Source organism: Pithys albifrons, chromosome 25, assembly GCF_047495875.1.
Source record: "Pithys albifrons albifrons isolate INPA30051 chromosome 25, PitAlb_v1, whole genome shotgun sequence".
NCBI lineage: Eukaryota > Metazoa > Chordata > Aves > Passeriformes > Thamnophilidae > Pithys > Pithys albifrons.
Window position 1 is genome coordinate 5,931,394 of NC_092482.1, and position 23,524 is coordinate 5,954,917.

At 53.3% G+C, this 23,524-nt stretch overlaps 1 protein-coding gene across 2 annotated transcripts in view; it reads left to right on the plus strand.

Annotated features, from left to right (window-relative positions):
- NSF (N-ethylmaleimide sensitive factor, vesicle fusing ATPase) overlaps window positions 1-23,524 on the plus strand; it is an 81,467-nt gene that overhangs the window by 4,177 nt on the left and 53,766 nt on the right. For both annotated transcript variants that reach the window (XM_071577445.1, XM_071577444.1), the window contains exons 2-4: window positions 11,293-11,378; window positions 17,692-17,791; window positions 20,474-20,513. In XM_071577445.1, the coding sequence (XP_071433546.1) occupies window positions 11,293-11,378; window positions 17,692-17,791; window positions 20,474-20,513 (226 nt within the window). The remainder of the gene's footprint in view (window positions 1-11,292; window positions 11,379-17,691; window positions 17,792-20,473; window positions 20,514-23,524) is intronic.

Genomic DNA, 23,524 nt, shown 5'->3' on the forward strand with positions numbered 1-23,524 from the left:
CTGCCTTGTCTGTGGTTGGTTATGGATCCCTTGTACCAGCAGGACCCCTGCAAGTTCACTGGTGCTGTCTGTAACTGAGTGATTTGAACCTCGTTAGGAATTACTTCCCAAAGGGATGTGGAAAGGCCAGATGGTTTCTGTGCCTGGTTCCAGCCAGAGTCCAGCTGTGGATCCAGCAGGAGGCTGGAGAGCTCCGTGGGGGCTGGTGTGGAGTGGGAGGGGGTTGTTGTTGTGCAGGTCCCTCTGGCAGTGTGGGGGGCAGTGTGGGGCACTGTGGATCCCATCAGAGACACTGCTGTGCTTTCCTTAAGGAATATCAGATCTGTAATAGCTGACCTTGTGTGACAGTTCATGACCAGAAATAGTGGCTCTGTGTGTGGTATCATCATGTAACGCTTCCCATTTCCTTTCTCTGCCTGTCCGGGCTCACTTGGGGCGGTGCTGCCTCTGTCCCAGCAGGCACTGCCTTCTCAGATCCCTGTTGTGTGGGGTTGGAGGGGTTTTGGTTCCCCTCGGGTGCTGGGGTAGCCCTGCCCTGCAGAGTGGCCCCAACTCCTCTGGAGGAGCAGGAGGTGCTGCTGAGACCTGTTGATACCAACACTGAGTGTGGCAGGAGTGGGAGGGTGGTGAGGGACAGACCATGTCCTTGGGTGTTCGAAGCTGCTGAAGGCACTGCCGGACTGGCCCTGCTCTCCTGTGCTTCCTGCACTCACCACGGAATCATGGAATAGTCTGAGTTGGAAGGGACATTAAAGCCCATCCATCCCACCCCTGCCCTCGGCAGGGACACCTCCCACCAGCCCAGGGTGCTCCAAGCCCTGTCCAGCCTGGCCTGGGACACTCCCAGGGCTGGGGCAGCCACAGCTTCTCTGGGCACCTGTGCCAGGGCCTGCCCACCCTCCCAGCCAGGAATTCCTTCCTCACATCCAGTCTCTATGAACTGAAGCAGCACTAGACAATGAATTACATTTGGCTTATCATTTGCTCCAATTATTTAAATGTGTTTAAAACCCAAACAGACAATTTTATTTGGATAGTTTGGTGGAGGCCTCGAAATGCTGAGGGTTTGGGTTCCTGTTTGGGGTTAAAGCTTGAGCTCTGGTTGCTGCCAACACGTGGCCCAGCCTGCAGAGCTGCAGCGTCGTCAGGCAAGGGCTGTGAGCAGCTCAGGGCCCTCCTGCAGCCTGTGCTCAGCCTGCCATCGTCACTGGGCTTTTTTTAGTGTTTCCTAATGTGTGATATGAAGAAATAGGTTTGTGGCAGTATTTTAGGGAAATGGGAGATAACTCAATCTCAGTCTCTGTTTTTGAGATCAATTCTGTGACCTTGTACCTGTCCCGTGAAATCATCTCAGCTGGACCTGTGACCTTCTCACAGGGAAAAAGGCCTTTGGAAAGCCCTTTCTGAATTAGAGAAAAATCACATAGATGATTCAAATTTAAAAAATCTAAAATTATTTAAAATGGAGTTCTGACAACTGTGTGACCATGGGAATGTTTGTGGGCACAGGATGTCTGACCCTGTCATCTCTGATGAGTTTGTTGCTTGGCTTAGTGTTGCAGAAGCAGCATGTCCAGAGCTTGTGCTTAAAAAGTCAGTGCATTGGGGACATGTCAGTGCTGCCTCCCCATCTCCAGTTTTGGGGGTGCTGGTACCTCATTTCTTGTGTGAACAGACCAGAATAATTACATTTAGTTAATCTTTCTAAGAAGGAAAGAAAAATCTGTAAAAAAATCAGAGAAGCCTTTTGAGGATCATTCCAAGTGGAGATTTCTTAAGTATTAATTTTTTTTCCCATAGCACAGTAAGATCTTCTCTCTTCCTCTCCTGCTCTGTGTCCTGTGCCTTGGAGCACAGAGGCCATTCAGGAGAAGACTCTGTGGCCCAGGAGAAGACCTGGCTATGAACTTTGGGGGAACCTCTGTCATGAAATCAATCTGCCTGAGCCCACAGAAAACCAGTCCCTGGAAAGTTGTGACAGTTCTGTTTTGCTGAATTACCCACCAGGCAGGATGTGGTTTCAGTGGAATGAAATTATCATTGATTCTTCACATGAAAACTAAGATGTAGGTCCTCTGGTCACACTGTGATGTCCTTGTGGCCCAGGAGGGGGTGGCTGTGTCTGGGTGTCCCCACAGGTGGGGGGGACAGGCTGTAGGGACAGCTGGAGCAGTGACTGACCCCCCTGAGCAGTGGGACTGGGGTCTTGGGTTTGGAGCACGAGGTTCAGACTGTGGGCTCTCCCCAGTGCACTCAGGGTGCTTTCTTAGATCAGGGGAGTTCTCTGGCAGAGACCAGAGTTTTGTGACAAAATTGACCATTTTCAGGAGTGTTTTTTGACCTCCAGGAATTGGAGAGCTGTGTTGGAGAAGGTCTGTGAGGAGATGCATTCAAAGAAGGGACACAGTTGCTAAAATTAGTGGAAAAGCTTCTGATGCAATGCCCTGTGACTGTGTTTGAGCCATCTGATAGTGCTCCTGCCTGTAAAACCGGGGCTGGAGGTGAGTGCCTGGGCACTGCTGCCCCTCTGCTGTGCTCAGTCCTCCCTCCAGGGAGGGCAGAGATTGCAGCATAAGAAGATTTAACACATCTCTCTGCTCTCCTGGGATGCAATAAAGCAGTGACCTTCTATCAAAAAATCTGGAGTAATTGATGCCCTGGAGTGGTGTCGAGTCATGTGCTTTTTCTGTAGAAAATACAGAAATACTTACAAGCTGTTGCATCTTAAACACAAATTGCTCCTGAGTGGGAGGTGTTGGGTACATCAGACAGTGCCAGGGGCTGCCCCGTGTCAGGGCTGGGCTGGGCTGGGCTGTCAGAACTCGGGCACAGCAGCACCCTGGGTGTTCACAAGGCCAATTCCAAGTTTAGGGGATTATTTTTAAACTTGCCTCTGTTGCTGTTGGGTAACTTTTCTGAATAAATGGGAAGAAATTTGCATCCATGACGTGTCCTCACAGCTCGTGTGGCAGACCGTGACCTGCCCCTGGGCTGACACCATCCACTGGCTGCTGGTGGTTCATTCCCTGGGCATCTTTAAGAACTTTAGATGAAACACAACAAAGAGCAATTCCCTGTGATTCAATTGTTGCTCATCTTGGCTCTCTGAAGGAATGTGAAGCAACGTGCACTCCAGAAATAGATGTGTTAATTAAAGGGCACATATCCTGGGTCGTTGCTGCTCAAGGAGGGGGTGGAGCTGTCAGGGAGCAGCTCCCTGGTCCTGTGGCACAGAGCTCAGGCACAGGGGTGTTTCCTGAAGTCGTTTACTGGTCTCATTGAAGGAGCTGGGCTGGAAAGGACATCTTTGGGCAGAGCAGCCTGTGTGTTTTGCTATAGATGCTCTGCCATACCAGTAGCTCACACAATCCCTCCTTTAGCACTTTTTTCTCTGTTAGATCAGACCAACCCTTGGAGCCCTCCTGTTTACAGCTGTAAAGTGTCCAATAATGGCATCAGGGCCCAGTTCCCAGAGGTGGGAGCACCTTCCCAACCACACCAGGTGAACAGTGTGGGAGGGACAGAGCTCCCCTGCAGCTCCTGGTTCCTCTGAGCTCTGCAGAGCACGGGAGGGGCAGCTGAGGACAGACACCCTTCCCTTGCTGGGGGGGCCCTTCTGCCCTGGTACAGTGGCAAGTGCCAGGATGGCAGCAATTTCAGGATTGCTGCCCAGGCCCACGAGGGAGCACAGGCTGCTCTCAGACAGGGACCTGGGCATGTTTGGAGCAATGTGGTGCATGAAGAGCAGCCAGGGAGGTCTGATGTCTCCTGCTGCCCCCCTCCTGTGCTGGGCAGAGCTCTGTGCCCAGGGTGGTGGCACAGACAGTACAGGAGAAACGTTCCCGGTGTCATTGCCAGCCCTGGCTCCTGCAGGAGCTGCTAATGGGAACCCTTCCCTGCCTCCTGTTCGAAGCTGTTGGGGTTTGTGCCTCGCTGGAGGCTCTGGCAGATCACGGGGAGGTGATTCACAGCATGGGAGTGTCTGGTGGGCGTGGGCAGCAGGGACGCAGCTCTGCCTTCCTCCTCCTCCTCTGGGCTCTGTGTTGAGGCTGCCGTGGTGTCAGCTCGTTCAGAGCTCCCTGGCTTTGACAAAAATGTCAATAATCCTGAGATTTTAGCTTTCCTAATGTGTGCCTCTTTATTAGGAGAAGAAAACTGGTGTTTATGAGCTTGTTAGTGAGAGAATGCAGCTCCCTCCTGAAGAGAATAAAAAGTTCCAGCTAACCAGGAGAGGTCAGGTGGAGCAGGTGGAACAGCCTGGGCTGAGCAGGGAGTTGGGGCTGCTTGTTCCAGGGACAGTGACTTACCCTGCCAGCACAGCAACTGCAAGTCTGGAAAGGCCTGTCTGGCCAGGCCTGCTGTTCCAAAAAGGTCTTTGTAGGTGTTTGAACTCTTCATGTGGCTGTGGAGGCTTTATTTGATATTTCTTTAAGATGTCCAGTCAAACCTTGTGTAAACCTTCTGCAAGTTACTAAGCTTCCTTTGTTAACTTTTTTAATTGTTTTTTTTTTTCTTTACATTTTAGATCCATGGCATTTAGGACAACTCTTGCTGAGTCTGGTCCCTGATGGAGGCAATGCATTGTCATTCCTTTCATTAATATTACTGAATTGTTCTTTGGGGGAGTTTTGGCTTTGTCTTTGCTGTTTCCCACTGTAGGCAGTCACAGAGCAGCTTCACAGACAGAATCCCAGACTATTCTGAGTTGGAAGGGACCCACAAGGATCAGCAAGTCCAGCTCTTAAGTCAATGGCCCACACAGGGGATTGAACCCATGACCTTGGCATTATTACAACCAAGTTTTAACCAGCTGAGCTCATCTCAGGGTCTTCCTCCCTGGGTCATTTTCACCTGCCCTCAGGAGCTGTGCAGGTGTTGCTGTTGCTTTACACCCACTTCTTCTGTCCTTTGTTACTCAGCTCCCTGTGCTGGGAGCTTGGTTTGTCCCCTGCCCCTGCTGCCCAGCTGTGCAGCTCCTCTGTGCCTGCTGGTGCCCTGCTGGTGCCCTGCTGGTGCCCTGCTGGTGCCCTGGTTGTGCCCAGGGGTGCTGTGGTCAGCTGGGATCCCGTGGGGACAGGCTGGGTCAGGCCACTCTGTGTGTGTGTGCCTTCCACAGGAGCACAGGCCTGGGTAATGGGGAGGGTCTGTGAATCATCATCTCAGTCTCTGTCTTCAGAGCTCCTTTCACATCATGGTTCTTCCTTTCGGTGCTCAAACCCGTTTCATGTGCAGACTTGTGGCAGTGAGTGTGTGACTGAGCCAGCCATGGTGGCTCACACTGCAGCAGGTGCTGCTGCCCAGGCCCTGGTGGGGATGGACGAACCTGCTCCCCAGGAACAGCCCCTGCACAGGCCCTTCCTTGCCCTCTCTGGCTGATGGAGCTCTGGGCTTGGGGGCACCTTGTTGCTGAAGAGATAGAGAAGCTTGGATGCTGTTTGGAGCAGGGGTGCCCATCCCTGCAGCTGGCACTGGGCCCTGCAGAGGAAAAGGAGATGTCTGGTGCTCAGAGGTGTCGTGTGTCCAACCCCCACTGCTCACATCCGAGGGACAGAAATTCCACCTGTGCACTCCTGGGTGTGTGTCTGTGCCTGTGTTTTACACAGTGTTCACACTTTAACAGTGTTTGTACAAACCACGTGGACACTGCACAGAACAAAACCTGCCTTGGCTTTCTGGGCTGTTTCTTAATCTCTTGGGCAGCATTAGGAAGTGAAACGAGTTCAGTTGTTTCAAATGAAGAGCATCTCTGCTTTATCCCTCAGTGTTTTAGCCCTTCTCAGTAACAGCTGGCAGGGAGCAGTGCCCTTCTGTCCTGTACCACCATCTCATCTCCTGTGGGTCTGACTGATGGGAGACACACTTTTCCTTGGCTTCCTCTCTCTCAGCCTGAAGGATTCACAAGAGCTGAATTCACAAAACCCCAAAGGTGTGGTTTGTGTAGTTATGACAGTGCTCAAATAACTGCACTGCTCCCTGGGCTGAGCTCTCCTGGCATGCAGGACATGGCCATAAACTAAACCACAACAAGTTCCACCTCAGCACAGGGAAGAACTTCTCTCCATGGAGGTGGCAGAGCCTGGAACAGCTGCCCAGGTGGGGCATGGAGACATCCCAAACCCACCTGGATGTGTCCCTGTGTCACCTGCTCCAGGTGACCCTGCCTTGGCTGCACTGGGTGATCTTCAGAGGGCCCTTCCAACCCCAACTATTCTGTGACTCTGTGAACAAGTTAGTGTTGTATTTTTTGTGAAGAAAACAGGAATCCTTGCAGCTTTGGGAAGAAAATCTCTGAAAGATCAGATATTATAGTGATTATATTATGAAGCTGTTTGTTCTTTGGGGCAACTTTTCTTTATAAAAATAAACTATGCCAGTGTCCCTGAGCCCCTCCTGGTGCTGGGATTCCCTGGTGCTGGATTTCCCTGGTGAGCACCAGCTCAGCAGCAGAGCAGTCCAGGCAACGTTCCTGCTTTGTCACAGTCCCGGGGGGGGTCCTTCACCTTTGTCTCTCAGAGTGAGGTTTATCAGTGCATCCTGTGGGCTCATTTTTCTCTTGGCAGGCAGCAGGAATGTTGGAGCAGGCCCCTGCATGGACCTGGGGCTCATGGGGGTGGGTGGTGGGTGCTGTAGGTGGGGTGGTGCTTTCACAGGAAGGCTCTGCCTCAGGTGGGCACTCCCCTCCCTGGGACTTCTCTGCCCTTGGACGCTTCCCTTGCATAAACCAGAACAGTACCTGAGGGAAGGGAGATTCTTTTGTCTAATTTAAGCCTAGTTTGGCTTCTTTAAGCCTAATTTATCTCTATTGTGGACATGGATGTAATGGCAACCTGTGAGGGTGGGTCACCTCCAGCCGGGCAGTGCCACAGGGTGACAGCAGCAGGTGGCACCTGCTGTCACCTGCAGAGGCTGCTCCCTGATAGAGCTGTGCCTTGCTCAGTTGCCAGCAGTAGCCTGGCAGTTTGCCCAAGATTGGCTTGTGTAAATACCCTGTGGGGTTTCCTGGAATGCTCCCCTTGCTGCCCCTGAGTGCAGGCAGTGGGTGCTGCAGGTTCCAGGAGTCCTGGGGGCTGGAACCCAAAATGCAGGAGCTTCAAGTGTTCCTGACAGTCCCACCACTGACATGTGCCAGCCATGGTACAGCCCTGGAGTGCTGCTTTTGTGCCAGGGAAACTTCCTCAGGAGCAGCCCATGTGTGTCCTTGTGAGCAGCAGTTTTTGGGATCTGAGCTCCCTGGGGAGGGCAGATAAGAGGAAGCCCCTGCAGCTCCCCAGGACAGTGTGTTCCTCCTTCCTTCTTGGGAGCTTTCCAGTTCAATTGTCACCTCTTCCATGGCCAGATACCCTCAGGTTGCTCCTTGTCGTGGAGCCTGAGAGTGATGCCCCTTTCTTGAATCTGTGATGTGAAAACCTTTTCAGAATATCGAGAATGTACCAAAGATCTGCAGAATCTTGGAGCTCGAGGAAGGCACGTGCTGGAGAGCTGGGAGCAGGATTGCCAGCGGGAATGCTGGTCACTGCCAGGGGGAGCTGCCAGGCAGCCCCGGAGCTGGACAAGTCGGGCTCTGGCGTGGCTGGCACGGTCGGGGCTGACGCTGCTGTGGCAGCAGCCACGTTATTGCAGAGTCAGCAGGGCCGGCACAGGGAGCGCTGGGCTGGGCTGGGCTGGGCTGGACTGGGCTGGGCTGGGCTGGACTGGGCTGGGCTGGGCTGGAAGTGCAGCCCGTGGTGGTGATGCATTTCCTGGAGCAGAGTGTGCCCAGCTGCAGAGGGAATGCTGCAGGAATGGCTGGGCTGGGAATGCTGCAGGAGAGTGGCTGGGTTGGGAATGCTGCAGGAAAGGCTGGGCAGGGAATGGTGCAGGAACTGCTGGGCTGGGAATGGTGCAGGAGAGTGTCTGGGTTGGGAATGCTGCAGGAAAGGCTGGGCAGGAAATGGTGCAGGAATGGCTGGGCAGGAAATGGTGCAGGAGAGTTGTTGCCCGTTCACAGAAACACAAACCGACAGAGTATCAGTTTATGCGGTGCTTTATTTGCTGGGCCCGGGAAACCTGGGGACTATTGTCCTAAGCCAGGATTCCAACGAGCCATTCTTGAAGACAGCTTTTATACTTTTTCTACAGCGTTGTACGTGCACAAAGACACACGGTCTCGTCCATAAATCAGTTACATAGGTTATATGTATACAATTGATGTCCGTCTCCAAGGGTTAAAAATCTACCACGCTCGTCTAACACAGGATTCTGGTTAATTAGGCCCCCACCACCAAACCTTTTACATATGTTGATTCTAATCTTATCTTTAAGCAACAGTTTGTTTTCTTCCTCAGGTTCTATTTACTTCACTAATCGCTTTAATTATTGTCCTGCTGTTCCTAGCAAGTTCCCAATAGTTTCTGGGCCCCCACTACTGTTTCAAGTTACCTCACCGCAGGCCCAGTTAAACCCCGTAAACCTTAGCATAACTACTTCCACAGTTAGATTTACAAATATATTTGTAACAGAGTGGCTGGGCTGGGAATGGTGCAGGAGAGTGGCTGGGCAGGGAATGCTGCAGGAATGGCTGGACAGGGAATGCTGCAGGAATGGCTGGGCAGGGAATGGTGCAGGAATGGCTGGGTTGGGAATGGTGCAGGAATAGCTGGACAGGGAATGCTGCAGGAGAGTGGCTGGGCTGGGAATGCTGCCGGAGAGTGGCTGGGCAGGGAATGCTGCAGGAGAGTGGCTGGGCTGGGAATGCTGCAGGAATGGCTGGGGCAGGGAATGGTGCAGGAGAGTGACTGGGCTGGGAATGCTGCAGGAGAGTGGCTGGGCTGGGAATGCTGCAGGAGAATGGCAGAGCTGGGAATGCTGCAGGAGAGTGGCTGGGCTGGGAATGCTGCAGGAGAGTGGCTGAGCAGGGAATGCTGCAGGAGAGTGGCTGGGCTGGGAATGCTGCAGGAATGGCTGGGGCAGGGAATGCTGCAGGAGAGTGGCTGGGCTGGGAATGCTGCAGGAATGGCTGGGCTGGGAATGCTGCAGGAGAGTGGCTGGGCTGGGAATGGTGCAGGAGAATGGCAGAGCTGGGAATGCTGCAGGAGAGTGGCTGGGCTGGGAATGCTGCAGGAGAGTGGCTGGGCTGGGAATGCTGCAGGAGAGAGTGGCTGGGCTGGGAATGCTGCAGGAAAGGCTGGGCAGGGAATGGTGCAGGAATGGCTGGGCAGGGAATGGTGCAGGAATGGCTGGGCAGGGAATGCTGCAGGAGAATGTCTGGGCTGGGAATGCTGCAGGAATGGCTGGGCTGGGAATGCTGCAGGAGAGTGGCTGGGGCAGGGAATGCTGCAGGAGAGTGGCTGGGGCAGGGAATGCTGCAGGAGCAGCTGGGCCCTGTACGAAGCAGTTTGTCACTGAGGATTAAAAATGCAGTTGAGGACTAAGCTGTAAAAAGGCTTAATCCCGTGTTCAGTTTCTCCCAAAATATCCCTGGTAATGCATTTTATCGGGGCGTGCCCTTCAGCAGGCTGGGCCCTGCAGGTGGCAGGAGGGGTGCTGGAGTGGGGAGTGCTCTGTGGGTGCTCCAAGCCAGGGGGCTCAGGCTGTGGGGCTCAGAAATCCACCAGTGGCTTGGATTTTATTACAGGAACTTTTGAGTCTCTTATTACACTTCACATTCAGGTAGATAAATCTGTTCCAAGGCTGGAAATGAAATCCTGTGTCCAGGGCAGTGGAGCATTATTAGGACAAGTAATGAATTGCTCCTGTTCTAAATAGCGAGTGCCAGAGACAAATCCCACTGTGGCACAGGGGTTGGTGCAGGCCCTGGGGCAGAGGGGCTGCAGAGGCCACTCCTGCAGGGTCTGCTCTGATCCTTGGCCTGGAGGGGCTGGGGGAGGAAGGCAGAGCAGGACCAAAACCCTTGGGAAATGATCCACGTGTGTGTTGGGATCAGTGTGTTTGCTGCACCTGCTGCTGGGCTTTAAGGGTGTCTTAAGAGAAAAATCCATCCTGAATTGCTATGGGCAATAGGTTGGCACTGTCAAATAGTTTCTGTTGCTCTGCCTGCAAATTTGTATCTGTTACAGATAGTTTTAATTCCAAAAATGGCATCCCGGGGGGAAAGTTCAGCTTTTCCCAAATTACATTTCATCAGCCCAGAGCTGACGATAGGAACATTTTACCTTTTCCATCCCTTACTCCACTTCTGGAGGCATTTTAATCCCAGTTTTCATCACTCAGCTGTTGCTTTCTGGAGTAACTGCAGAAGCAGGTGGGGTGAGGGGGGTGCAGGAGGTGCAGGTGGGGCTGAGCTCTGCCACAGCCCCCCTGGGCTCCATCCTGCCCCGGGTGGGGATGGGGCAGCCTGGGCTGGCAGGGCAGGGGTTTGGGTTTTCAGCTGCTGCTTCCTGATAGTGGAGGGGCAGAACTGAACAGATACTGCTGAAATGGGATCCATCCTTTGAGTGTAGAAAATGAAAGGAGGGGAAGGACACCTCACCACATTTGTTGCAGCAATTTATTTTGCAGTGATGGGCTGGAACTAACTATACAATTTTCTTGTGTGTTTTATGGATCTGGGATGTGCCCTGTAGAGTAGGAAGTATTTACATCATGATATTCTGTGATATTTCTTTGGAGAAGTGATGTAAGGGATTCTGGGGTTGGACAGCAGCTGGCTGAGGTGAAATCTTTCCGTGCACTTTCAGGCCAGCCCTGTGTGAAGGTGAATCCAGGATGAATGTGCTCAAATCCCATTTTTCTGAGTGATGTCAGGGAGCAGGAAGGTCAGACCTTTGTCCCACCCCCTTCTCCCCACATGGCCCCTCTGACCCAGCCACTGCCAGGGGGCTGCCCAGGGCTGTGGGAGAGCTGGGCTGGCTCCAGGCTGGTTTCCCTTGGCAGCTTTCAGAACATCCCAGTGTCCTGTCAGTGGGTACAAAGACCTTCCAGGGAATGCTTGTGCCTGTTGCCTCGTGGCAGCTTCAGAGGAGCCTCCTGAGCACGAGGGTTCACTGGCAGGGACACAGCACTGCCCTTGCAGGCCTTTTCCTGGGTAATTTTAAAGTATTGTTCTTAGGTAGGGTAGAAAATATGAGGTACACGATACTCCCAAATTAGGGAGCTTTGGGGTACAAGTACCTGTGACACAGAAGTGTTGGGAGAAGCCTGGAAGAGAAGCTTGTGGATGCCAGTGGCCTCTCAGAGCATACCAGGACTCATGAGACTTGTTTTGTGCTTTATGGATTTACAGAAGCCTGAGGCTTGGCTTAGTGGAAGAAAACCAGAGGTTTGTTTGACTTGTTCTTCCTCTCTCTCCCCCAGCCTATGCAGGCAGCAAGATGTCCCACAGATGAGCTGTCCCTGACCAACTGTGCCGTGGTGAACGAGAAGGACTTCCAGTCTGGGCAGTAAGTGCAGGGCTGCCCTGGCACCTGGGGGGCACACAGGAGTTGTTTGCAGAGTTGGGCTGGATGGGGAGGGCCATTTCAGGTTTGGGAAGGTAAATACAGGAGGTTAATTAACAAAACTCCTGTGTCTTTAGAGACCAAAACTTTAAATGTGGCTCTTTCTTGGAATGGAAGATGCTAAAATAACCCTGTTTCTCTGAAGCATTTCCTTGGGAGCTGCATCTGCTTAACTCACAGGATCACTCTTTTCATGAAAGACTTTAGGCCTTTTTGTGATCTCTTCTATTTGTTTTGGTTTTGCTGTTGTTCCTGTTACATGGTTAGAATATTTGAACTATTTCAAAAACATTGTTACCATTTTATTGTGTTATTCAGGGCGTCTTCTCACTTTCCCATCACGTGGAAGTGCTGAGCAGAGTCAGAACTCCTCCTGTTCTCAGGGTTTCCGTGCACCAGAACAAAAGGAAAGGCAGCAGGAGTGTGGGCACAACAAGCTGGATTCTTTAATTACAGTTCTGGGGTGGCTGACAGAGCCTCACTCTGGGTTTTACTTCTCTCAGGAAAGTAGAAAACAGATGAATTTTTCAGCTCAGCCCACACAGGAGGGTTTTGGATTAAAGGAAGCCAATTAACATGTTTGGTTTCTGTGCTTTGCTGCAGGGAGGCTCTCACAGCTTGCAGGATGGAGGTTTTAGACAGAAGTAATTAACTTCAGCAGAAAAGCAGCACAAGGCAGGAGAGCTTGGGTTTGGAAAATGGGGAAAAGTGTTAAAGGAGATACTGAATGATCCAGTCAGGCCTTAGATGGAATACCTGCCCCAGGTGAGCTCTGCCAAGGGTGGAGGATACGGTGGGGCTGAACTGTGGGAGCACAGGGATGTGTTTGGGAGTTGCTCCTCTGTGCTGCCACTCAGCCCTGCTGCCCTGGCACCTGTCCTGGCCCTTGAGAGATGAACTCAGCTGTGAGTTCAGGAGCCCAACCTGAGTAGGAAATGCCAAAACAGAAAAACAGGGCCAGAAGCCCCAAGTGAGCAGAACTTCTAGAGCCAGAAGCAGGTGAAAGTGTGTGTTGGGACAGGGGAGTGTCCTGGGCTGCTCAAAAGATGCTTTTCCCCAGGTAGATTTTTTCCAAAGTAATTGAGTTACAAAAATACCTGCGCTGAGCACTGAACCTCATGCATTATACAACCCTTCATTTCCTCCCCTGTGGGTGTCCTGGAGAGCCCCAGTGCCAGGCTGCAGCAGTGGCTGCACAGCTGTCACTGCCAGACCCTCTGCATGGCATTTGGGGACATTGGCATGGGGCAGTGCCCTGAGGTGTGCTGTGGCTGTGACTGCCCTGCCCCTCCTGGGGGCTGCAGGGGGTGCTCCCAGGGCTGTGTTTGGTTGCAGCAGACTCTGCACTGCCTTGCAGAGCCCAGGGAGGCTCCTGATGTTGGGCAGTGGGGAGGCTGGATTGGTGCTGCATTGCAGATCTGCAGCCAGCCCAGCCCGGCCTGCAGGGGCTCTGCCTCCTGTGCCTGCCCACCTGCCTGCACTCCTGGTGTGGGGAGGGCTCTGCTCTGGCTCTGCCATGTGCTGCCCAGGCTGGGGGACTGCACTGTGCCCTTGGGCTGAGGAGCTGTTTGACCCCAGGATGCTGCTGTCCACCTTTTCTTGCTTCATTTGGCACATCCTGGGAGTTGGGCAAGGTGAGTCACCCTTTGGTGCTGCAGGAGTTCAGGGCAGGCAGGGCACTGTGTTTGGGCAAGTCTGGAGTTCTGACCTGCTTTTACCTTGGGCACTCCTGGTGCAGTTTGCAGAGGGAAACAAGTGCTGAGCACACCCAGGCAGTGGTGGGACAGCAGCATGGCAGCTTGTCTGAAAGGCAGAGTTCCTGTCCATGCTGAGAGCTGACTCATTGTTCTTCCCTTTCATTTCTGCCTTTTCCATGGGAACACCATCCCTCCTATCTCATGCCAGCTTAGTTGTCTGAGCAGCCCTTGAGGAGCTTTGCTGAATAATTGCAAACATGCACCAGAGGAGTATCTGCCTGTAGGGCTCAGATGCTTTCTGGCACCTCTGCAGATACCTGAGTCATCCCCTCCCTCCCAAGAGCCCTGCTCCTTCTCCATGGACATCCACACTGATGCACACACAGGTTTGTGTCTGCTGGAGCTTCTGTGGTTTGCTCAGCCTGGCCAGGCAGGGTCCCAGCAGCAGCTTCCTGGGCCAGGCCTGGAGCCCTTCCTGAGAGCTGAGGCATCACACACTTCGGTTCTCATCATTCCAGGTGAGGCTCCACACTCGGAGTTCCTCCTGGAGGGCTCCTGGGAGCTGCCTGGCCCTGGGGCTTTGTTGTTCCTTTAGTTAATTTGTCAGCAGAAGCTCTTAATGAGGTGATTTCCCCCAAGGGTCTCCATGAGCTCCTTCCTGGTGAACATCAGTGGAGAAGAATGCATTTAGTGTTTCTGCTGTTGCCTTATTTTGCACATTTGTAGCACTTCAGTTGCTTCCAGCCTGTTGGAAGCTGCCTGCTCCTGCTGTCTGTGAGAAGAAACATGGCTGTTCTTGTGCCTTTTGCAGATTTTTCTCACAGAACCTTTACCCATGTTTTCTTTCAGAAGGATGACGGGTTTTTTCTCTTTTTCTCCCCTTTTCCTCCCCCTTTTCCTCCCCCTTTTCCTCCCCCTTTTCCTCCCCCTTTCCTCCCCCTTTCCTCCCCTTTTCCTTCCCTCTTTTTTTCTTTCTTTTTCCTTTTTTTTCTTCCTGGCATCTCTGCCTGCTGTCAGGCTCTTCTGTCTTTCTGCTTTCCTGGAAATGTTGTCCCAGACCCTTGTTGATCCTGCCTTCCCCCTGCAGTATCTTTGCAGGTATCTTTATTCTCTTGCCGTTTGCAAGTGAAGCCCAGCAGTGCTGGGGTTTGTTTCTCCCTGCAGGGGCACTGAACCTCTGCATGTGTCAGTCAGTGTTGTGCACACTGCTCAGGACCCGTGTCCAGCTTAAGGAGCTTTAATCTGGGTCCTTTCCTGTCTGATGAGCTGCTCCCCGTGGGGTGTTGGTTGTCACCAGGTGTGTTCTGTGGTGGGATATCCCAGCAGCAGAGCTGGAACTTGCACGGTGCCTGCAGACACGTTTCCCTCTCACTCTGGGGTGTCACTCCCTGTGTGTTGATACTCATTGGGATTCCTCAGGGTGTGCTGGAATCCTGCATATAATTCCTGGACTCTTCCCCATTTTATCTACTGCTCAGTGTAAAAGGAGCAGTCCTTGGAGCAGCATTCCATCTGGGAAGGATCAGCCTGTCCCTGCTGCCAGTGCTCTCCCTAATCACGGAATCACAGAATGGTTTGGGTTGGAAGGGACCTCAAAGCCCACCCAGTGCCACCCCCTGCCATGGGCAGGGACACCTCCCACCAGCCCAGGGTGCTCCAAGCCCTGTCCAACCTGGCCTGGGACACTCCCAGGGATGGGGCAGCCACAGCTTCTCTGGGCACCTGTGCCAGTGCAGCCTGTTCCTGTCTCATGCCCCAGAGCTGCTGTCACCCACCTGTGCTGCAGGGCTGTGGCTTCTCTTGAGCTCGTTGCCCACAGGCATCCCAGGTGTTCCTGGGCCCCAGTTGGCCCCCAGCCTGTACTGGTGAATGGGATTGTTCCTCCCAGGTGGAGGACTTTGAAGTTTCCTCTGTTAAATGTGCTGGGACTTGTCGAGGTCCCTCTGACCAGCAGCACCACCAGGTGTGTCTGGCTGAGGAGCTCTGGCCCTTTGGCTGCTCAGGAATGAAGGGCTTTAATAGTTCTGGCTCCATGTGGACCCCAGGGGTGAGGACACCCCAGTGACCTCCTGCAGCTGGATGTGCACACCTCAGTGAGTGTCTGAGGGTGTGGAAAGTGTTGCTCATGCTGGGATGAGTAATGTCCCCAGCTCTCCTTCAGCCTCAGAGCTCACCAGTTCTCCAGAGAAAGCTGTTGTTGGGTCAGACTGGGTTTTCCTTGGTGAATCCATGCTGGCTGATCCTAAGTCCCTGCTCAAAGTGACTCCCAGGGCTTTATTATGTTTGGCTGCCAGGCCTCATTGCTCCATCACCAAGGACCAAGGTGAGGCTGACCAGCCTGTAATTCTGTGGATCCTCCTGCCTGAAGACGCAAGTGACACCTGCTGTCTCCCAGTCCCCACAAACCTCCCCAGCTGCCAGCACCAGTAAATGCCTTGCTCTGCCCAGCAACATTTGTAGGGAACCTCTAACAGGTTTCTGGGGCAGGAGGAGGAGGAGGCAAGGGGAGTGTGTGTGTGGGTTTTAGGCAGCTGATGGGTGACTGAGGGCCAGCACCAGTGAGGACTCAGCTCAGTGCCTGCCTGACCCGGGAGCTGGGAGGGGTTGGAAGTGCCTCTGACCCCCCAGGCCTCTGGGAAGGGATTGCACATGGCCCTGCCTGCTTGGGCTGCAGCTGCCCTTGGCTCCTGCCTTGGGCTGCACAGGCCACTGTTTCATCTCCAAGAGCCACATCATGTTCTCCCTGGTGTGTGGCAGGACCTGCTGTGCCCACGGGATGTGCCAATGCAGATCTGCCCATGGAAGGTGCTGGGGTGGCTGTGCCTGTGCAGATGGAGGTCTGTGTGGCACAAGTGCATGGCCAGCAGGGACGGCAGGAGGCAGGAGGGCCTGGAGTGTGGCCTGTTCTCAGCACAGCTCAGCCTGCCCTGTGTGTCTGACCCTGGGCTGGGGAGGGGGACACCTCAAGCTGGCACCTCTGTGCCCCAAGGGGATTACAGTGCAGGCAGCTGGGAAGGGGAGGAGGAGGGGGAACCTGATTGCACCCTGGTCACCACTGCACACAAATCCCAGCTTCCCTTGCTGTCTTCTGCCAACAGACACCCTGCCCATCACACGATAAGGGCTCTCAGGCATAGGCTGAGGAGAGCCCTGAGCAGCCTTGGAGTATCTTTGTTGCTGACAGCTTAAGCTGTGAGTGTGACAGGCAGGCACACGCCACTCTGCTGTGTCTGCTCCTCTCTGCTTGCACTGCTGTTTCTGTGACAGTGTTCCTGGTCTTCAGAGAGGATCCCACAATCACTGAACCTGGAAAACACCTCCAGGGCCATTGAGTCCACCATGTTCCCAATCCCCACCCTGTCCCCCAGCCCAGAGCACTGAGTGCCACATCCAGTTGTTCCTTGGACACCTCCAGGGGTGGGGATTCCACCCCCTCCCTGGGCAGACCCTTCCAAGGCCCAGCAAGGCTTTCCATGAAGAAATTCCTGCTGTTGTCCCCCCTGGCCCTGCCCTGGCCCATCCTGAGGCTGTGCCCTCTCCTCCTGTCCCTGTGCCCTGGAGCAGAGCCTGACCCTCCCTGGCTCCTCCCTCCTGGCAGGGATTGCAGAGCCAGAAGGTGCCCCCTGAGCCTCCTTTTCTCCAGGCTGAGCCCCCCCAGCTCCCTCAGCCCCTCCTGCTGCTCCAGCCCCTTCCCAGCTCTGTTCTCTTCCCTGGACACTCTCCAGCCCCTCAATGTCTCTCTTGTCTGAGGGGCCCAGAACTGGGCACAGCCCTCGAGGTGTGGCCTCAGCAGTGCCAGCACAAGGGGACAGTCATTGCCCTGCTCCTTTGGCCACACTTATTTCTGACACAGCCAGTGCCTTCTTGCCCACCTGGGCACTCTCTGGCTCATGTTCAGTCACTGTCCACCAGCACCCCCAGGTCCTTTCCAGCTTGGCCACTTCCAGTCCCTGTGGTGCTGGTTTGTCCGGCCCCTCAGATGCTGTGGGAGTTCCAGCTCAGTTGGTCATCAGGGGGAACAGCCCCAGGGCCTGTGTGCATTTACTCTTTGTACAGAAACTCCTTCCATTTTTTATTGTGATCAAACCTCTAAGCAATATACTGAGATCCCTGTGTGGGCTTTGCTTCTGCTCCTTGTGGGAGTCACATCTGGGGGTAGTGCTTGTTTTGGGGTGAAATGTTGATGCTTTGGTGTTAATACCTGAAATGTGAAACCATTTCAAAATGTGTATTTTCAGCTGTAGCACCCTCGGTGTTTGTGGTTGTGGTTTGGTTCCCTCACTCTTGTGCAGTGCAATTGCTGAAGTGAAGGGTTACTGGGGGATGTAATTAGTAATTATTGGTACAGTGTCTTGCAGCTGGGCTTTGGCATCACCTTGTCCCAGTCAGGGTGGTGGGCCCCTGTGTCACTGCTGCGTGTCTGTGGCTCTGCTGCTTTTGGTTTTCCTTTATAGCCCCAGGGATAAGCTGGGTGTTTCCTTTGGATTCTCCCAGCTCTGTGAGCAGGGCAAAGTCCTCCTGCTGTCCATCACAGTAAAATGCTGCTCTCTGTCTTGCAGACACGTCGTTGTGAAGACCTCCCCCAACCACAAGTACATCTTCACGCTGAGGACCCACCACTCCGTGGTCCCCGGCAGCATCGCCTTCAGCCTGCCCCAGGTATGGCTGGGCCACCCTCTGCCAACACCTCCTTTGGGGTCAGGAGGGAAGAGATGTCCTGACTGGGGGGAATGTGTCCTGCAAATTTCATTTCTGACAGCCAAAGTTCAAGCAGACTTTACTACAACTGAACTGACCATGATTATATTGCCCTGATCTGTTTTTTGCACATAGTGAGATACAGATACTGGAAAAGGTGTCATTTAACCTTTTAAAAATCCACCAGAAACAAACTGTTTGAAAAAGAAAACCCTAGCAAAGTCTGCCCTTCCTTGTGAATTTGTATTGTTCCTGTTTTCCCTTGAATTTAAAGGGTTTCTTTGCTGTGTTTTTCGTTTTTTTAAGACCTCACAGAAGTTTTATTGACTGCATCCAGTCATTGCTGGTATCTTTAGATGAGAAGTCCAAGGAAATGCATAAAATAAAAAACCCTCCAACTTCATCTTCTCTTCCTTACCTAAGTCGTTAGATATAAAATGATGGTTAGAATAAATAATTCATATAATTAACTTCTAAGTTGAGAAATGAACCTCACAGCCTCTACCTGCTCTCCCTGAGTCTCATCACATGGAACTGCAGCCGTGGAGGTCGCGGATTCCGCGCTCTGTGCCCTCCCTGCAGGAGCTGCTGCACAGCCCAGGCTGTGCTGCCCACACAGGCTTCGTGTTTGCCCAGCACCAGTCCTGGCACAGGCCCAGAGGGGCAGTTTGCTCCCTGCCCTGCTGTCTGGGCTGGCTCTGCCTGCAGGTGGGTGAGGGTTGTGCTCTCCAGGTGCCTGGTGTGGCTGGAGGTGCCCAGACTGTCCAGCAGGGATCAGCAGGAGCTGTTTGTGGCTCAGGGTTCAAGTGGATACATCAGGTCTGGGGTTGGCTTTTGCAGGTTCCAGTTGTTGCTGCAGAGCCAGGAGAGCTCTGCCAAGGGGGAGGGTGGTGCTCAGCTCAAAGGGGTGCCTCTGGTGGTGCTTTGTGTCACAGGATCACAGAACTGTTTGGGTTGGAAGGGACCTTGAAAGACTGTCTGGTCCCACCCCCTGCCATGGGCAGGGACACCTTCCACCAGCCCAAGTTGCCTTGTCCAGCCTGACCTGAATGTTTCCTGGATTGAGGCATCTACTGGGCAACCTGTGCCAGTTTTACCCCCTTCCCTGTATAAAATGCCTGAATTCACACCCTTTTATTTTAAAACCATTTCCCCTTTTTCTATTGTTGCAGGCCCTGCTAGAAATTCTGTTCCCATCTTTCTTTTAAACCCACTTCAGTTATTGAAAGGCCACAGTGAGATCTCCCTGGCGCCTTCTCTTCTCCAGCTGAAGGACCCCCATTCTCTCAGTCTGCCCCCACAGCAGAGCTGCTCCAGCCCTGCTCAGCTGAGTGTGCCTGGGGCTGGGTTTCATTTCCCAAAGCCTTGGATGGCTGTAACCAGTGTGACACCCAGTGTGTGTCTGCTGCTCATGTTCAGGGGTGTGAGGTCCAGGCATGGGCTCTGAGGCCTCCTGAACATGTTTGTGGTACTTTCATCTGCATGTGAAGTGTTTGACCACCTTTGCTCTGTGATAATCCTGACTCTGAACTCAACCCAAAAGCTGTGAGCACCCAAATGAACACAGGAGTGGAGTTGGGTTTCATCACAGAGAAGGTCCTGACTTCCCTTCCCCCAGAGGATGGTGGGCACTGACCAGGCTCCCCAGGGCAGTGGGCATGGCCCCGAGGCTGCCAGAGCTCCAGGAGGGTTTGGACAATGGAACAGGGACAGAGGGGAATTGTTGGGGTGTCTGTGCAGGGCCAGGGTTTGGGCTGGATGGTCCTTGGGGGTCCCTTCCAGTTCAGGATGTTCTGAGGGTATTGGAGAGGGTGTAAAGAGAGAGATGTTCATTTGAAAGCATGGTCATTGTGTTCCTTATCCCAGACTTGTTCTTTCTGGATGAAAAAGCAAATAGGGATGACCATAAAGTACAGCATTTCAAATGTGATCTCACCAGAGCTGTGTGTGCTGATTTCATGTGTCTGTGGTTTGTGCCTCTGTTTGATACCTGAGGGACCCTGAAGGCAGCACAAGCCTGTGGTGTGGGCTGTGAATCCACAGCAGCCACAGGAGCCTTTGGAAAAATCCTGTGTTTCCAATTATCATGCCAGAACTGTTGCCATTGTAAAGGTTTTCCTGTCACTTCATTATTGAACCATTTCTCACTTCTGCAGTTCTGTGTGGCACAGATCTTTGTACAGCTGTTTGGAGGGACCTGAAGGATTTGAACAGTTTCACTCTTGCTAATTCTCTTGGTTTAGGCAACACTGTACCTTAAAGCACTTTGGCAGAACCCCCTGCAGGTGGTGCCTTTAGAGTGCTCAGTGTGTAACAGCTGTTCTGGTACCTGTGGGGGGATCAGCACCTGAGCTTTGGCCAAGAGCCCTGCCCGGCACCAGAAATTCTCCTGCAGGATGATGGGGAGACCAGGAACATGAAGGAGGTTGGACAGAAAAACCTCCTGAGGTCAGGGATAGAATTATTTAAAGAGGTTATCCTGTGGTCTTGACTTGTTTCCTGTTAATTTTGGGATATTCCATTCTGTCCCTTTGCTGCTGCTGCAGGTTCTCCTGGGAGTCCTGCTCCTCTGGGGGAGGCAGCCTCTGAGTGGGCAGCTGTTCTGGAGGACTCATTCCTGACCTTTTTGTCTTGTTTCCACAGAGAAAATGGGCTGGACTCTCCATTGGACAGGAGATCGATGGTAAGTCAGTCAGCAGTGGGATTTGTGTTTCCATCCGGAAGGGAAACCTCTGCCCTTCAGCCCTTCCTTAGGTGATGAGGCCCTCAGGAGTGAAGGAGCTGCTCTCCTGCCTACAGGATTTCTGCATTTAACATTTCCAAACCTGGCCATTTCGGCTCTTTCTTCAGCCTCCTGCTGGTATCCATGTGGGACTTCTGTGTTCACATCAGGTGTGAACCTTGAGCATGTCCTGGATAGTCTGTTCCTGGGTCTCTGGAGAACACTCACCAGCTCATAGAGGACTCTCTTCTTGTCGGGGATATTCTTGGCATCTAAATTGGAGTCTTGAGAATGGGGAGGTTTCAGTGCCCAGAGCTGTCAAAGCAGGTCTGGACTGCTGAGCTTTGTGAGCAGGGCTGAGTTTGCACCAAGAACTGAGAATATTCTGCAGCTTGAGGAAGGGACATTGTGCAAACTGAAGTTCTGTGTCTCAATATCAAGTCTTAATTGAGCCTTCCAATCCTTGGCCAGTGTTCAGAGGAGGGCATTTATCTCTGTGGTTCTTTATTTGTGCTGTCACCCTGGTCTGGGAACCCTCTGTTCCCTCTGCTTTGGGTCTCTGTCAGGTGCAGGTGCAGCTGTTCAATCTGCCTGTAGCTGCTGGAGTATTGCCCAGACTCCTGGCAGGAGCTTCTTGCAGGAGGGTCTCCGTGTTCTTTGCAGCAGCAGGTCAAGGTAATGGATCGTGGCTGTTCTTTGGGCCATCAGGAGTCACCTCTGTGCTCCTGCAGAGGCAGCTCCTGTCCCTGGCTCCAGTGCTTGGCTGGCTCCTGGTCTCTGAGGCCACTGTGATTGCAGGAATTGCTGCTCTGAGTGCACTCAGAGGCTCAGGGGCCTGTTGGCCCCTCTGCACACCTGGGGCCTCACAGACCTTGCTCTTGAACCAGGATTTGAATGTGGAGAAAAGGAGCTGAGGGCAGGGCAGACCTTCCTGCTCCATACAAATACCTGGAAGGAGGGTGGAGCCAGGTGAGGGTTGGCCTCTTCTCCCAGGGAACAAGTGACTGGACAAAAGGCCTCAAGTGCCAGGGGAGGTTTATATTGGATATTGGGGAAAATTTCTTCATGGAAAGGGCTGTGAAGCCTTGGAACAGACTGCCCAGGGCAGTGGGGGAGTCCCATCCCTGGCAGTGTCCAAAGAACCTGCCCCTGGGGTGCCTGAGGATATGGGTTAGTGGTGACCACAGTGATGGTCCTGTTTGATGGTTGGACTTGATGGTCTTAGAGGCCTTTTCCAACCTTAATGATTCTGTTACTCTGTGGGGTTTTTGCTACCTTGTTGTTTTTTTGTTTAGTTTTTTGAACCTGTACTGAGGGGACACCCATAAATTATTTTGGCTGCTGATCATGTGCCAGCTGGCTTAGAGATCAATACTTTTGATCAGGAAGCCCTGGTGCCCTGTATGAGCAGCTGGTGGGGCAGGTTTGTGCCTTGCTGCCAACTCCCAGCGACGTGGGAGCCTGTGTCAAGCAAAATAACACAGTAATTCTGTGCAGTGACTAAATGTCACCTGCCTGCCTGCTGGGTGGGGGTTGTGGAGCTGTTCTGCAGGGAGGGACAAGTGTTCACAAACCCAGAGAGCACCAGGGCTCACGTTCTGTCGTGGTCCCCTGACAGTGCCAACTGTGTTTTAAATGTCAGTTGTGAGTGCGGCCCACTCAGGGTCTCAGGGGCACAGGGATGCTGAGCCCCCTCAGCCCCCAGTGGTGTGGGAAGGGTTTCCCAGGGGAGTGGTTTGTCTGGTGGGAAGGCTGAGTGCCGTGGGGGATGTGGCTGTTCTGCCTTCCATGCTGTTCAGCTCCATCAGCTCCTGTGTTCCCACTGGAGATGCACACCTGGGGCTGGGCCTGGCTGCTCCAGGTGCTTTCCCACCCCTAGGAGGTTCCTGCTGCCTTCCCATCCTGCTCTGTGGGACATCCCAGGCTCTTGGAGCTGGGGCTGTGTGTTGCTGCTGGGGCAGCTGGAGTTCTGCTCCGTGTCACACACCCCAGCAGTCAGGCCTGGTGCAAGGGCTGCTCCTGTGCAGGGGACTCCTCAGGCCTGTGATGTGACCAAATCCAGGGACTGATGTTCTTTCCAGAAGCTTTTACTTGACAAAGCCCTGAGGTTTGGCAAGTATAAGGAGGTAACTGTAAGGTGAGAAGAACTCCTGCTGTGCCCTTGCAGGAGCAGAGGGATAACTCTGCTGCCACACCCCTTTTGGAAAGAACTCCTTCCAGTACATGCACTGCAGTTCGGGGAGTGTTTATGTTTTGTCTTTATCCCTCTTTCCTGGAGGATCCTTCTTTGGCAGCTCATTCCTGGGTGGCCCTGTGTGTGCTGTGATGACCTCTGTGTCTTCTGGTATCACCTTCAGCCAGAGACAGGCTCTCTTTGTTCTCTGCACATGAGCAAGTCCTGTAGCCAAGTGTGCTGGAGCCCTGTTTTGAGATCCCATCTTCCCAGGGTCTGCAGGTTCCTTCTGGAGCCTTTCCACTGCCAAAGGCTGGACAGGAAATCACAGATTGAGTGAAGCACCTTTCTCTTGTTCCCCTCCTGCTGCTTTATCCATACCACTGACTTCTGTAGCAGAGGGGACTGTTCTCCACACTCAGGGCAAACCTTTCACGTTCCCCAGACTTCTGCAGGATCGCCGGTGTGTGTCCTCTGCTGCAGCCTGGCCTGGGGATTGCTGGGGCAGCCTGTTTGTGGGACCTATGAGACCCCAGCTGTGCTGGCAGTGTCCCTGGTGTTGGGACCCTGCTGCTCTTTGCTTTCCATCCTTTTTCCCTCTTTCCTTTCCATCCTCTTCCCTCCAGCAGCACCAGCCGTGAGTGGCCTCTTGCTTTTGTCGTGCTGTGCCCGTGGGGATTGGGCACAGCTGGCAGTGACTGTGCAGTGCCTTCCCTGCCCCTTGGCTTCCTGCCCCTCTCAGAGGCTGTCTGGCTGATCCTGTGTTACTGGAGGTAGCTTGGGAATGTCAGGGTAGGCC